Here is a 12,062-nt window from a genome sequence, read left to right as displayed (position 1 = left end):
TGGTGATTTTTTAAAGTAAATGTGATCACACTAATATAGATTGTTCTGCTCCATACTTGACAATATACTATGTATATCTTAACTATAATTAGATCTACTTCATTTTGTTTATTGCTAGAGTACTTGTTACACACATCGTTTAATATTTTAAAAGTCAGGCACTGTTAGCAGATAACTGCTTGGTCACCCTGTGGGCTCTTTCTGGGAGAAAAACTGTTGATGTGCTGGGGACACAGGGGCTATTGAGTTAGGCTGGTGGTTTACACTGTCAAGCTCTGTAGGATAAATTTGACAAGTCATACATTTCATACTTACTTAAATGCAGTCAGTCTGGGTGTGGTGGCACGTGCCTGTAGTCCCAGCTACTTGGGAGGCTGAGGCAGGAGGATCTCCTGAGCCTACGAACTTGATGCCACTGCAGTCTAGCCCAGGAGACAGAGCAAGATCCTGTCTCAAAAAAATGCAATCAGAACGACTATTGTTAAAGAAATCCTGTGGCTGAATGTACATCCCACCCAGAAGCTGGTTTCGAGCACCAGGTTGCTGCAATGCAGGGCCTGTCTTTAACAGCAGACTCTGCTGCGCAACCGCAGGGGCTCTCAAGGGTGTCGGACGGGGTCTGAGAAAGGGCCTATCATGGTGGAGTCTGCTGCCAGTGGCTCCGTTCCAGCCTCGCTGGGGCTGCTCTGCGGCCCCGTTTGCTAGGGCTCCAGATCACGTTCTGTGTATTTGGCCTTCCCGGCATGAGGCCTTCCTGGGGGTAGTTTGCTTCTGAGGCACAGGGTAGAAAGCTATGGGAATGCGTGTAGGAACAGGCTTGTCTGGTCCAGAACTTGGCAATTACCCGTAACACAGATGTGTGCAGTGCCTTTGTGCATGCAGCAGTGTAACTGGGGGTGTATGGTTTTGTTTCAGGCATTTTAATGCACCCACCTGTATCAGCAGGCTTGGTTGGGTTACATCTCTCTGCACGTTGGTAAGTGGTCTTTCCTTTCATGTTGTTTCAGATACAGCCAGGCCGATGCCCTGAAGTACGTCGGCATCGAAAGAGAAATGGAAATCCCTTGACATCTGCTACCTCCTCCTCTCCTCTCGGAAACGGCTGCCTTAGATTCAGGAACCTCGAGTACTGTGGGCAATTTAGGAAAAGAAAATGCAGTTTGAAATTCTGAATTTGCAAAGTACTGTAAGAATAATTTATAGTAATGAGTTTAAAAATCAACTTTTTATTGCCTTCTCACCAGCTGCAAAGTGTTTTGTACCAGTGAATTTTTGCAATAATGCAGTATGGTACATTTTTCAACTTTGAATAAAGAATACTTGAACTTCTCCTAGTTACTGAGTCATCTCTCATAAAACTTCATTAACTGATTTTAGAAAAGGACGGGAAAACAAACTCAAATTTAACTCCATTAGTTTTTTAGTTGTCTTTGTGTGAATCTTGATTTAACTAATATTGCCTACTAGTATTAATTTGCCTAGTTATAATCATATAAATATGTAATTTAAGAATACAGAATTTACCTAGTAAATAGAAGATATCCATATGTGAATAACACTACCACACATCTTGGGGGGGGGGGTTACCGAGTAAAGTGCTTGATCTTGCAGACAGGGGACAAGGGTGGGGTATGTTACAATTAGCTGTGTGACCTGGAGAAAGTAGTTTAACCTTGAAATGACAGTGTGAACTAGATTTACTTTTAAGAACCTATCTAGGCTGGGCGCGGTGGCTCACGCCTGTAATTCTAACACTCTGGGAGGCCGAGGCGGGCGGATAGTTTGAGCTCAGGAGCTCGAGACCAGCCTGAGCAAGAGCGAGACCCCGTCTCTACTAAAAATAGAAAGAAATTATATGGACAGCTAAAAATATATATAGAAAAATTAGCCGGGCATGGTGGCACATGCCTGTCCAGCTACTTGGGAGGCTGAGGCAGGAGGATCACTTGAGCCCAGGAGTTTGAGGTTGCTGTGAGCTAGGCTGACGCCACGGCACTCTAGCCCAGGCAGCAGAGTGAGACTATGTCTCAAAAGAAAAAAAAAAAGAAAAGAACATATCTAGCTCTAAACTCCATTAGTCTAGATGTAGTTCTTTAGCAATACAACAGTGTAAATTGGGATTCCTTATTTACCTACAAAAGCTTACTGGTACAACCATACTATAGTTTTATATCTTAAAGAAGGGGTTAAAGAAAAAAAACCCTGTCAAGATATTCGAGAAATGGGGCGCTTACACACTGTACTCTCCATGACAACGTGCAGACTGTCTCAGTGGCAGCTTGACAGCACCCTCCCAGGTACCCCCCAACAGCTATAAACCAGTCCGTGATGTGTAGTTACTTGGCAGTTGTCTTTTCTACAGTTAGATACACTTTTTATTTATAAGTGATAGTTTTAATTTTCACATTAAATAACTCACCTTGTTTTCCAATTCCATTAAGTTTTATAAGATTTTCTCTGGTTTCTATCAGTGCAACTTGAGTTCTAAAGTTAATTTGCCATTTAGTTTTGGCAATGAGACCTTGCCCTAGAATCTACTTCATGTGTTGTTCTTGTAGTCCAATCCACAGTTTAGTGACAGTGCTAGTATGATTTATGTCTCTCAATAACTATCCCCAATCTCCATACACTTAGCAGGTTGTTGCTGACTGGTTCAAGAAGAACAGCAACTCCAGGGCTTGCCCTTGGTTACCTTGTGTCCACCTCGGCACTCAGCGTGGCCCTGAGCAGAGCGGGCAGCCATCGAAGAGGACTTTGGTTGTTCGGGTCATTTCTCCCTTAGGTAGCCTAATGTCCTTGTTTAGACGTAGGCACATGGAGCCCGTTCATTATCGCCTGTGGGCCTGTTCAGGAAACCCCAAGGGTTACACGGGCCAATACTGTCTGGGGACATGGCTCATTCCAGCCACAGCTCCTTACCCTTCCCCAGAGGAACAGCTGGGAGGTAGGTCCTTGAGTCCAGTGAGCTGCTTAATATGCCAGAGCCCCAGCTGCAAGAGGACGACAAAGTACAAGGTGCACTGATGGAAAGCAGTGATGCTGAGCACCATCTGGTATGTTCCTAATGCACAGCAAACTTTTTATTCCATGATTTGAAATGTCCTTTTCTAAACATCCTCTTCGATGACTTCCATGAACACAGATTTTCTGACCAGAAATACCTGACATACGCCCATTTGATATATCCTACATGATAAAGGTCATCTTTAAATCAGATCTGGTCAGCTTTCATTTTTATTTTTTAGGAGGTTCCTGCTCTTGTCACCCAGGCTGGAGTGCAGTGGCCTGATCATAGCTCACTGTATCCTCAAACTCCTGGGCTCTAGTGATCCTCTTGAGTAGCTAGGACTATAGACATGTGCCGCCATGTCTAGCTAATTTTTAATTTTGTTGCAGAGACAGGAGTCTCGCTATGTTGCCCAGGCTGGTCTTGAACTCCTGGGCTCAAACAATCCTGCCTTGGCCTCCCAAAGTGCTGAGATTACAGGCATGAGCCACGGAGCCTGGCCCTAGATTTTTCTTTATTCACATGAGGAAAAGAAAGCAGAGCTTAACATTGGCACATAGGTAGCACCTTACCCACAAACTAACTTATGCAGGCAAAGTTAAAGGCACCATAAAAATAACATTCTGCTTGTCAAGATTCTTTTCAATCAAGAATGTTTTATATAGTAATTTATTAAAAAAATCAATTATAATCACTTACCTGGAAGCTGCTCTTATTTTTCAATACCGGCTGCCTCGTCCAGTCTCTGGCCTTCGTTATAGCCACTCAAAGTCCTGACTTTCCACCTCTGCTGAAGGTGTTCAGCAACTGCCACCAAAAGTCAATCATATATAAACAAATCATGTAATTTAAGCTTGTAGATTGACTGAGACAAGGATCTGAATGAACAGTTTGAAAGGACCTAAGTATTCTATTAAGTCAATGTTGCTGGAATTAGTTGGACTAAATGCTCAGTCCCGGAGCCCTGTTAGAAACAGTCCCAGTGAGGGCCATCCCTGGATACGTGGTCCGCACCGGCTGCGATGGAGTCACTGGTCTGCCACTGGGCAGGTGTGTGAACTGGAAAGATGAGATGAAGGTGTAAAAAATGAACCCAGATGGCCAAGCTGCTGTGATTCCTGAAAAACAAGAAGTTGTCTTCATCAGAAGGGGATTTAATTCAAACATAAACAAAAAAAAGGAAGTATGCTTTCCGCCTAGGTGCGGTAAATCTAGATTTCTTTCAAACGAAAATTAGGTACCAATGTTCAGCAAGGGGCAAGTATCTCGAAATGCTCAGTCAGTAAAGATATATCTTCAATTCCAGGTACCTGGAGGTCCTGTAGCTGTTGTTCCCTTAGCCGTTACCTGGGGATCTTGCATCCCCGTATTCTAGTGCTCCTGGCTGGCTGCCTTCTCACAAGGGCAATGACAGACTGGCTGGCAGTCCAGGTCCTTGCCAGCATCCTGTTTGACAACAGAGTCCAAACCAAGGGAATCTTCTACCCTCCTAGCTGTTGAGCTCAAGGTCCTGTCTGGCCTTGTCTCCTCCCTAGTAAGAACGCTTCCCTCGGGCCGCAGTACCCAGTGGTACATACTCAGCCTGTCCATCTGCTTAGTGCAAAGCCAGCTCTGATAAGACCACATCGAATTTTTCTACAGCCCAGAGGGCACAGTATTGATTTTATAAAAGAGGCAGTTTAAAGTCATTGACAGACGAAAGGGTAAACTTTTGTTGCTGTGATACTTTGTTTCCAACCTTTCCAACCTCCTTGGCCATGATTCCAAGGTAAGCATGGTCAGAGTGGGTGACAAGCAGATTGCAAACTCCCGCCAGAGAAGTCAGCAGAAAGTATCACCGCCCAAGATGTTTGGTGGCTTTATAAAGAGGCTGCCCTATAGTCTCAAACGTGGGTAAAGGCAAGAGTGATAATCTGGGCACTTCTGAGATTTGATTAGTTCAGTGATACTTGGGCTTAGATAATTCTATGTAAAAAAGTATAGCTGGTAATAACAAAAAGCCAAACTGCGTCTGCAATATAATTTACAAGAATCTTGTCCAAGGAGAAGTAGTAAGAGGGGTTGAGGATGGGGGGACTCCTGGGTTGCAACAGTGCTGCTGTCCTCAGGGCTCAGACTCCCATAAGGGCTGCACAGCAGGGGGTTACTAAGCTGGCCTGAAAACTCACAGGATGTCTCTTTTCCCATTTCTTAAAAGAGAAAAGCAGTTAATCTGCACGTAAGGGACATTAGGGGCCTAAATATGACTCAACGAAACTCAATTCTCTCGGCCTGCTTCAGGAACATCTTTGTCAGGACATGATACGGTTGGAGGAATAAAGGCAAAAGGTCTTGAGTTGCCTTCTTTTCACACCCGTCAACACAGTCCATTTATCTGCCGCGAAGGGGGCGGGTAGAAGGGAGTGAATTTGCAGATGGGGGTGAACTGCCCGACTGGCCTGTCCCTCGGTGCGCCTGTGTCCCACTGTGAATTTCCAGTCCCAAGTGCTTACCCAAGGGGATGCTTGATCCTGGAGGAACGAAGGGAGACCAGCAAAACCTTGTCAAAATAGTTCCTGTCCATGGGACTCAAACACAGAAGTCTGAAAGAGGACACGTGGTGTTTCTTTGTAGCATACTCTTCCCAGGAGCAGGAAAATGCAAGCAGGGAGCTTCAATCCCAGATGGGCAGTTCTGCAGCGTCCTGTGGTACCCGGGGCCCTGAGGGTCGAACTCCGCCTGCTTTTCATGCTGGCAATCTTCACTAGATCATCTGAAAAGGGGGATATACTAAAAAAAAAAAAAAAAGTGTGGGAACCATTAAGTGCTGAGTCTATTACTGTTACTTTTTGACCTATGAAACTTTAAACTCACCTGTTGAGCACCAGATTGTGCTGAGAAACCCCAGAGCGCCTGCTGCTGTCGTCAGCGACGCCTGCCACTTTGCCCACGTGGACTCGGGCGTAGCTGTAGTCGGCCAAGATGTGGCAAGTGTCTATCATGCAAGAAACCTGCGAGGAACTTTCAGCTTCTCTGAAGAAAACGGAAGCTAACAGGAGTACCCCAGTGCTGTGAGGGGAAAATTCTCTGCCACCAGCTCTCGTCTCCTGCCCTTTGAACGGGAAATGACTACAAAAGGGGGCCCAGCTGTGAGTGGCAAAAGACTGACAACAAAGCAGCCAGGCGGAGGCACAGGAATGGTGCCCAGGGGACTGTTCCCAGTGCCCGCAGGACCGGGTGGGATGCGACTCCCATGGCTTCGGGCCTCCTCTCCTGGGGACCAACTGGGGCACCCACTCCATTCTCCCAGGAGGAACAACTTTTCTAACAGCCAAGAACACAGGCCAGTCTACCAGTAGGAGCCTGAAAAGCCAGAGGTCCTCAGCTCTGTCTGGCACAGGCCGGGGAGACGGCCACTGTCCCCTAGTCCAGGGAGCTTTACCAGAAAAAGCTGATATTTTAAACTGTTGGCTCCTTTTCACAACCAGCTAGAACCAGAGGGCGTGGTGACAAGGCGCCATGTCATCTCCTGCTGTGCACACACTAGGCCGTGCAGACCTGCTGGATGCAGCAGCAGAGCACGGTAGAGCCCAGGGGTCCCAGAGCCCAGCCGCCCACCTTCTATCCTGGCTCCACTCCTTACTACAGACATCTTCCCCCATCTTGCCTCAGTTTCCCCACCTGTAAAAAAGAGGGGGGCTACTAGTTGAGATGTCCAAGGATTAACTCATTTAGTCCTTACACGTGTTAAACAGAAATCCAAATGTGGTCTCTGAACCTCATGCTGCATTCTAGTCACTGGAGTAGGTCTCAGAGATAAGTATAAATGTTTTTAAAAAGATTACAAGGGGGCTTAAGATTGCAAATATTTTTCAATCAAAAGAATGCAGCCCTTTTGAACTACAGGAAGACACTGGGAATATAAATTTGCACAATCATTATATCTTTTATTTACATATAGAAATTAGTAAAACTGAAAACAAAACCAAATGCGACTTGTACAGAAATCCTTTAATTTTCTTTATTTTCACACATTAAAAAATGAAACACACTATACAAATGGTTTTTCATAGCAGATTACACGTGGGTCCATTCAGACTTGCTCTCAAAGTGCTGCCAACATTACAAGTGCTGCCTGAGACGGCAGCTGTTAATCAGGTAGCCAATGTATTGATTTAATGCAGTAGCATGCAGCCCTCAGCGTGGAAGGTCAACTGCCCTCTGTTCTTAAGTTAGGTTAAATGGCGTTGGTGTCCATATTTACAGACTTGAAATGTATCGATCCTGAGCAGTTCCGATGTAAATCTGAGACCACGCGATGGGAATCTTGGTCTCAGTTTTAAAAAGGGAGGTCCAAATGGCGGCAGGCTGGCTGCTATGAACTTCGAGTTGTTTTTCATTCTTTACATCATGAACTATTTGCTGCGGGTCACACAGTCAGACCCTTCTAGAAGGGTTAAGCCAAGTAACTGTAGGTGTCCTTTTCACCATCCACTCGCTCCAAATATTCTTTCTCAATTAGAATGTCAATGCATTTCTGGGTGTTATTTTAAAAAAGGAAAAGGCCGTGAAAGGGGAAGAAAAACACAGATTAGCATCAGAACAGAGACAGGCCACCCTCCCCCTAGACATCCCCCGACTCTTGAGAGCTCAGGGGGACAGATTCCCCCGAGACACGTGCTGAGCGTGTAGTTTTACGTCTCGAGCACCCAGCCTGGCAACTGGGGCCGCGTGCTGGAGAAGCCCTTTCAGAACCTCTCTGTCTACCACAGTCGACTGCCCCCTCTTACCAGAGGCGCCACTAGCAGGGGAACGAGGTCGTGGACAACCCCTGGGCAGACATTAGCAAACTGGCCCTGTGCTGTGTGTGACCCCAGAAGCCAAACTGCAGCCTCCTAACTCCTCTGGGGAGCCACCCGTCAGCCTTCGCCCTCGGTGTTGATTACACGAGTGCACCGAGGCTCTGCGCACCACCTCTGTGTGCATATTTCAATAAAAAGCTAAAATTAAGCCTATTTCCTTTTGTAGAAATCTACTACATATGCACAAGCCAGTTCCCTTTCTTCATGATAGTCATCAATCCACTTGTTGTCTTTTCTCCTCTAAAATAAGAATAGAATGTGACTGCTACGTAAGCCTGGTACCTTGATCACCGGGACCCGGGGTTTGAACCTGGACGACAGCTGAGTGAGGACTTCTCCAAGCAACTGCTGGTGTTTCAGAACCTTCCGCATCTTCATGATCCTCACGATGGCCGCCTACACAACCAGGCAGAGAAACGCAGGTGTGCTCAGAGCTGTAGCAACTGGCGTAAACAGTCAGGGACAATCTGCACAAAGGCCACTGATGTTCTTATTTCTACGCAGAGGACTACACTTCCGTAGCAGGGAACAAGCATCCTGCAGGTGACAGAGTGGGCAGGGAGCCAATTCTCCCTACCTGTGTCTCAACTCCAACATGGCAAGTATTAAAATGTTTGGTCTTATGAGCAATTTTAATAATAAGCATTAAAAAAATGAGAAAAAATTAAATCTTCAAGGCCATGGAAGCTCCCATTCTCTCCATTAAACAACTCTCCTTCTCTCTCGTTTTAGTTTAACTTGCCATTTGCTTCCAGCGTTTAGAGCAAGAGGACCACTCTGTTTTGCCTGGCAACATAAAGGACTAACCCCTTCAGACAAGAGGCTCCGGGCCACGCCTCTTCTGCCACCACAGCCCCCTCGTCATCGAGCCACCACTCAGCAGTCCCCCCGCCACGGCCGTCCTCCAGGAGGGAGGACACACAGCACAGGCACACATTTAAAGTCACCTGAATCAGTAGTTTGCGGTCCTCCTCAATATTTTTGTGTGTGGTTTCTTGTTCCTGCTTCTGTTCAGTTTTCATTGGCACATTGATGTTAACCCTTAATTTCTTACTGTCAAAAAAGTTGTGGAAACTGATCAGTATTGTTTTAAAAGGTGGGCAGTAACTGCTGCTTCTCTGGCTTTCAACTTTTAAGAAGGGCTCTGCATCCCTAGACAGATGGTAGAGAACACAGCGCATCTTTCACCTCTGCTGAACGATTCCTACCGACTCTGTGAAAATGTCCCCTACCAAACACTGGGTATTTTATCACAGGGTGGGGTTTCCCATTTTGCCATTAATAGCAACATCCGTATTCCAGGAAATCCAGGTCCTTAATCTGCTCCCCCAAATTTTGTCAAGTGAAATAAAAGCAAGACACCTGGACATAAAGGTCCAAACTTTCCAGGTGAGCCATTTAAGGAGACTTGTTTGTCAAACAAAGAAAAAAACCATAAACTCAGAGTCCACTGGAGAAACGCCCAGGATCACCAAATGGAACCAAAAGCCAACCTCGAACCCCGAGCCAGCACCCGTCCAGCCTGAGTTCCCACTGCCCTCAGTTGGTAATGACACAACAGACTCACTGGCGGTCCCAGGGGACATGTCTTTGGTCTATGACCATCTATTTATTAAATTTTGCTTACTTTTTATAACCAAGATATAATTTTATTAAGGTATCTGGCTTCAATTCCACCTCATCAACATTTGCATTTTCATCCTCCAAGACCTGTAAGAAAACAACTGTTACTACGCTATCTCAGGAAAAGGCCTTCTTCTAGTACGACATCAAAAGTATGCAAACCTACCAACAACTTTGACTTCAATAAAATCTGTAGGACTTGTGCCAAAATGTCCTGCAATTAAAGAGAAAAAAAGAGTAAGTTAACGGGAAAATGCATTTTTCTTTGCAGTAAGAACCACAGGCAACCCCACAGTCCATATTTCCATGGAAAAACCACAATCGCCCAAAACAAGAGGAAAATGAAAGATGTGCTTCCTAGCGGTTCTCTAAATTCCCTTCGTCCCTCCCACCGTGACAGTAGAATCAACCCCTTCCTGGCCCGGATCACCCAGTAATAAAAATGGACAATTCTGTTACACTTAAATGCAGGTTGAATATCCGTTATCTAAAATGCTTGGGGCCAGAAGGATTTTGGATTTTGGAATATTTGCATTATACTTACCAGTTCAGCATCCCTAATCTGAAAATCTGAAATCTGAATGCTCCAATGAGCATTTCCTTCCAGTGTCATGTTGGCGCTTTAAAAAGTTTCAGATTTTGGAGCATTTCAGATTTTGAATTTCCAGATTAGGGATGCTGAACCTTTACTAGAAACCATGCGCAACTGATTTCTTCAATTAAACCTACAGGAACCTGAGTATTCACTTCTTAAATGCCTGACAGCTCATGCTGGACACTGATCGTTGCAGAAGAAATGTTAAAGAGCGTCAGCAGGCCTGGAAACAATGTTCTGTTCTTGAACACAATGGAGCTTGGTTGCAGGTACTTTGTCCGCTTGGCTTTGGTGCACTCGAGCAACCATGCGGCCTCTCATCTGCGAACAGTGGGTGGTGGTCTGAGCACTTTCCAGCCCTCCTGCTTCACAGCTCTATCATCCCATGAACTCCAAGGGCACCATCAGTCAGCCGAAGGGCACTCAAAGTCTCGTGGGCTCTTACCAACAATGGACAGGAAGGTCCTGTCTTTGTCGTAACGGGTACCCACTCTGGTCCAAGGGTATGTGGTTAAAGCTGGCAGAGTGAGAAGCCTCTACTCTAGTAACTGGCTCAGAACTCCACAGCGGCAATTTGAACGCTGCCAGCTGCGTCCAGGGAAGGAGCACGAGATGGGGAGGGCCTCACTTCATGAGCCAGATCTGACTGGGCAGCGTATACCACAGGCAGGGAGGACAGAGCAGCCGCAGTTCTAACACCGAGAGCTAGTCGAGAGGCTGGTGTAGAAAGCCAAGCAAAGACCAGACAGACACACCCGTCAGCCTTCTGTCCTGCAGGGACCAGCGTGCAAAGCCCTCCCCACAGTCTGAGAGGCAACTAAGCCTTCAAGGAAATTTTGGTCCCCTTATTCTGAAGTGGGAGAAGGAGGAATGAGACAAGATGCCTACATACAAAGGAGCAAACTCACTCTGTTATTAGAATTTGAAGATATATTTGGGACTAACTTCAAGATTGATTACAAAATAAATGACTTTCCTAACTCACATTCTGACAACAAAACCAGACAAGCATCACAAGAAAACAATAGCTTAATATCCCTTTTGCACATAAATGCAAGGCACCTCAAGAAAATACCAAACACAGCAAGCATATAAAAAGGATTATATACCATGACCAAGTGGGATTCACCCCAAGAATGCAAAGGTAGTTCAACACAGGAAAAAAATCAATGTAGTATACCACATTAGCAGACAAAACGCAGTTACCTCAACAGAACAGAAAAAGCATTTTGAACAAAATCATTTTCATCATGGGGAAAAAAAAATTCAATAAACCAGGAATAAAAGGGAACCTCTTCTATCTGACAAAGGGCACCTAGGAAAACCTCACAGCTGACACCATACGACAGTGGAGGACCGAGAGCGTCCCTCTAAGAGCAGGAAGACAAGGAGGCCAGTTCCCACCACTTCTATGCTTCCACTCAGTGTTGCACCACAAGTTATAGCCAAAGGAATCCGAAAGAACAAAGACAGAAGAAAGAAAAGAAAGAAAGAAAAGGCATCCCAAATAGGAAAAGAAGTAAAACTATCTGTATTTGTAGATGATATAATTGTATATTTAAAAAAAAAAAACCCTAAAAAAACATTAGAGCTAATAAACGAGTTTAGCAAGGTAATAGGAATACAAAATCAAAATACGATAATCAGTTATATATATTCTATAGAGTAGTAATCAGCAACCAGAAAACGAAATTAATAATTCCATTTATAACAGCATCAAAAATAATAAAATACTAAGTAATAACATTTAACCAAAGAAGTTCAAGACTCATACAACACTGAAAACTATAAAAAAAAAGTTGAAAGAAATTAAAGACAACCCAAATAAATGGGAAGACATCCCATGGTTCATGGGCTGGAAGACTTAACTTTATTGCAGGCTAAGTGAATGAGAGAAAAGCATGTCATGGTGTGTGGGTCTCACCGAGTTTTTAAGTTTTTGGTAACATGTATTGAAATCCTGGAGTAAGAGCATGTTCATATTCATGAGGCAAGT

At 45.0% G+C, this 12,062-nt stretch overlaps 2 protein-coding genes across 6 annotated transcripts in view; one reads left to right on the top strand and one right to left on the bottom strand.

The window, feature by feature from the left end:
• Window positions 1–1,234, top strand: part of EZH2 (enhancer of zeste 2 polycomb repressive complex 2 subunit) — a 66,860-nt gene extending 65,626 nt beyond the window's left edge. The window contains exon 20 of the mRNA XM_069462762.1: window positions 1,008–1,234. Coding sequence (XP_069318863.1) covers window positions 1,008–1,068 — 61 coding nt within the window. The 3' untranslated portion in view covers window positions 1,069–1,234. The remainder of the gene's footprint in view (window positions 1–1,007) is intronic.
• Window positions 1,235–6,908: 5,674 nt separating this feature from the next.
• The window catches only part of CUL1 (cullin 1), a 95,530-nt gene continuing 90,376 nt past the window's right edge, over window positions 6,909–12,062 (bottom strand). For all 5 annotated transcript variants that reach the window (XM_069461408.1, XM_069461407.1, XM_069461409.1 and 2 more), the window contains exons 18-22: window positions 9,638–9,685; window positions 9,476–9,558; window positions 8,796–8,901; window positions 8,131–8,244; window positions 6,909–7,523 (exon numbers count right to left, since the gene is read on the bottom strand). In XM_069461408.1, coding sequence (XP_069317509.1) covers window positions 7,443–7,523; window positions 8,131–8,244; window positions 8,796–8,901; window positions 9,476–9,558; window positions 9,638–9,685 — 432 coding nt within the window. In that variant the 3' untranslated portion in view covers window positions 6,909–7,442. The remainder of the gene's footprint in view (window positions 7,524–8,130; window positions 8,245–8,795; window positions 8,902–9,475; window positions 9,559–9,637; window positions 9,686–12,062) is intronic.

Source organism: Eulemur rufifrons, chromosome 29 (genome assembly GCF_041146395.1).
Source record: "Eulemur rufifrons isolate Redbay chromosome 29, OSU_ERuf_1, whole genome shotgun sequence".
Lineage (NCBI taxonomy): Eukaryota > Metazoa > Chordata > Mammalia > Primates > Lemuridae > Eulemur > Eulemur rufifrons.
This window is presented reverse-complemented; position numbering and strand designations above follow the sequence as displayed.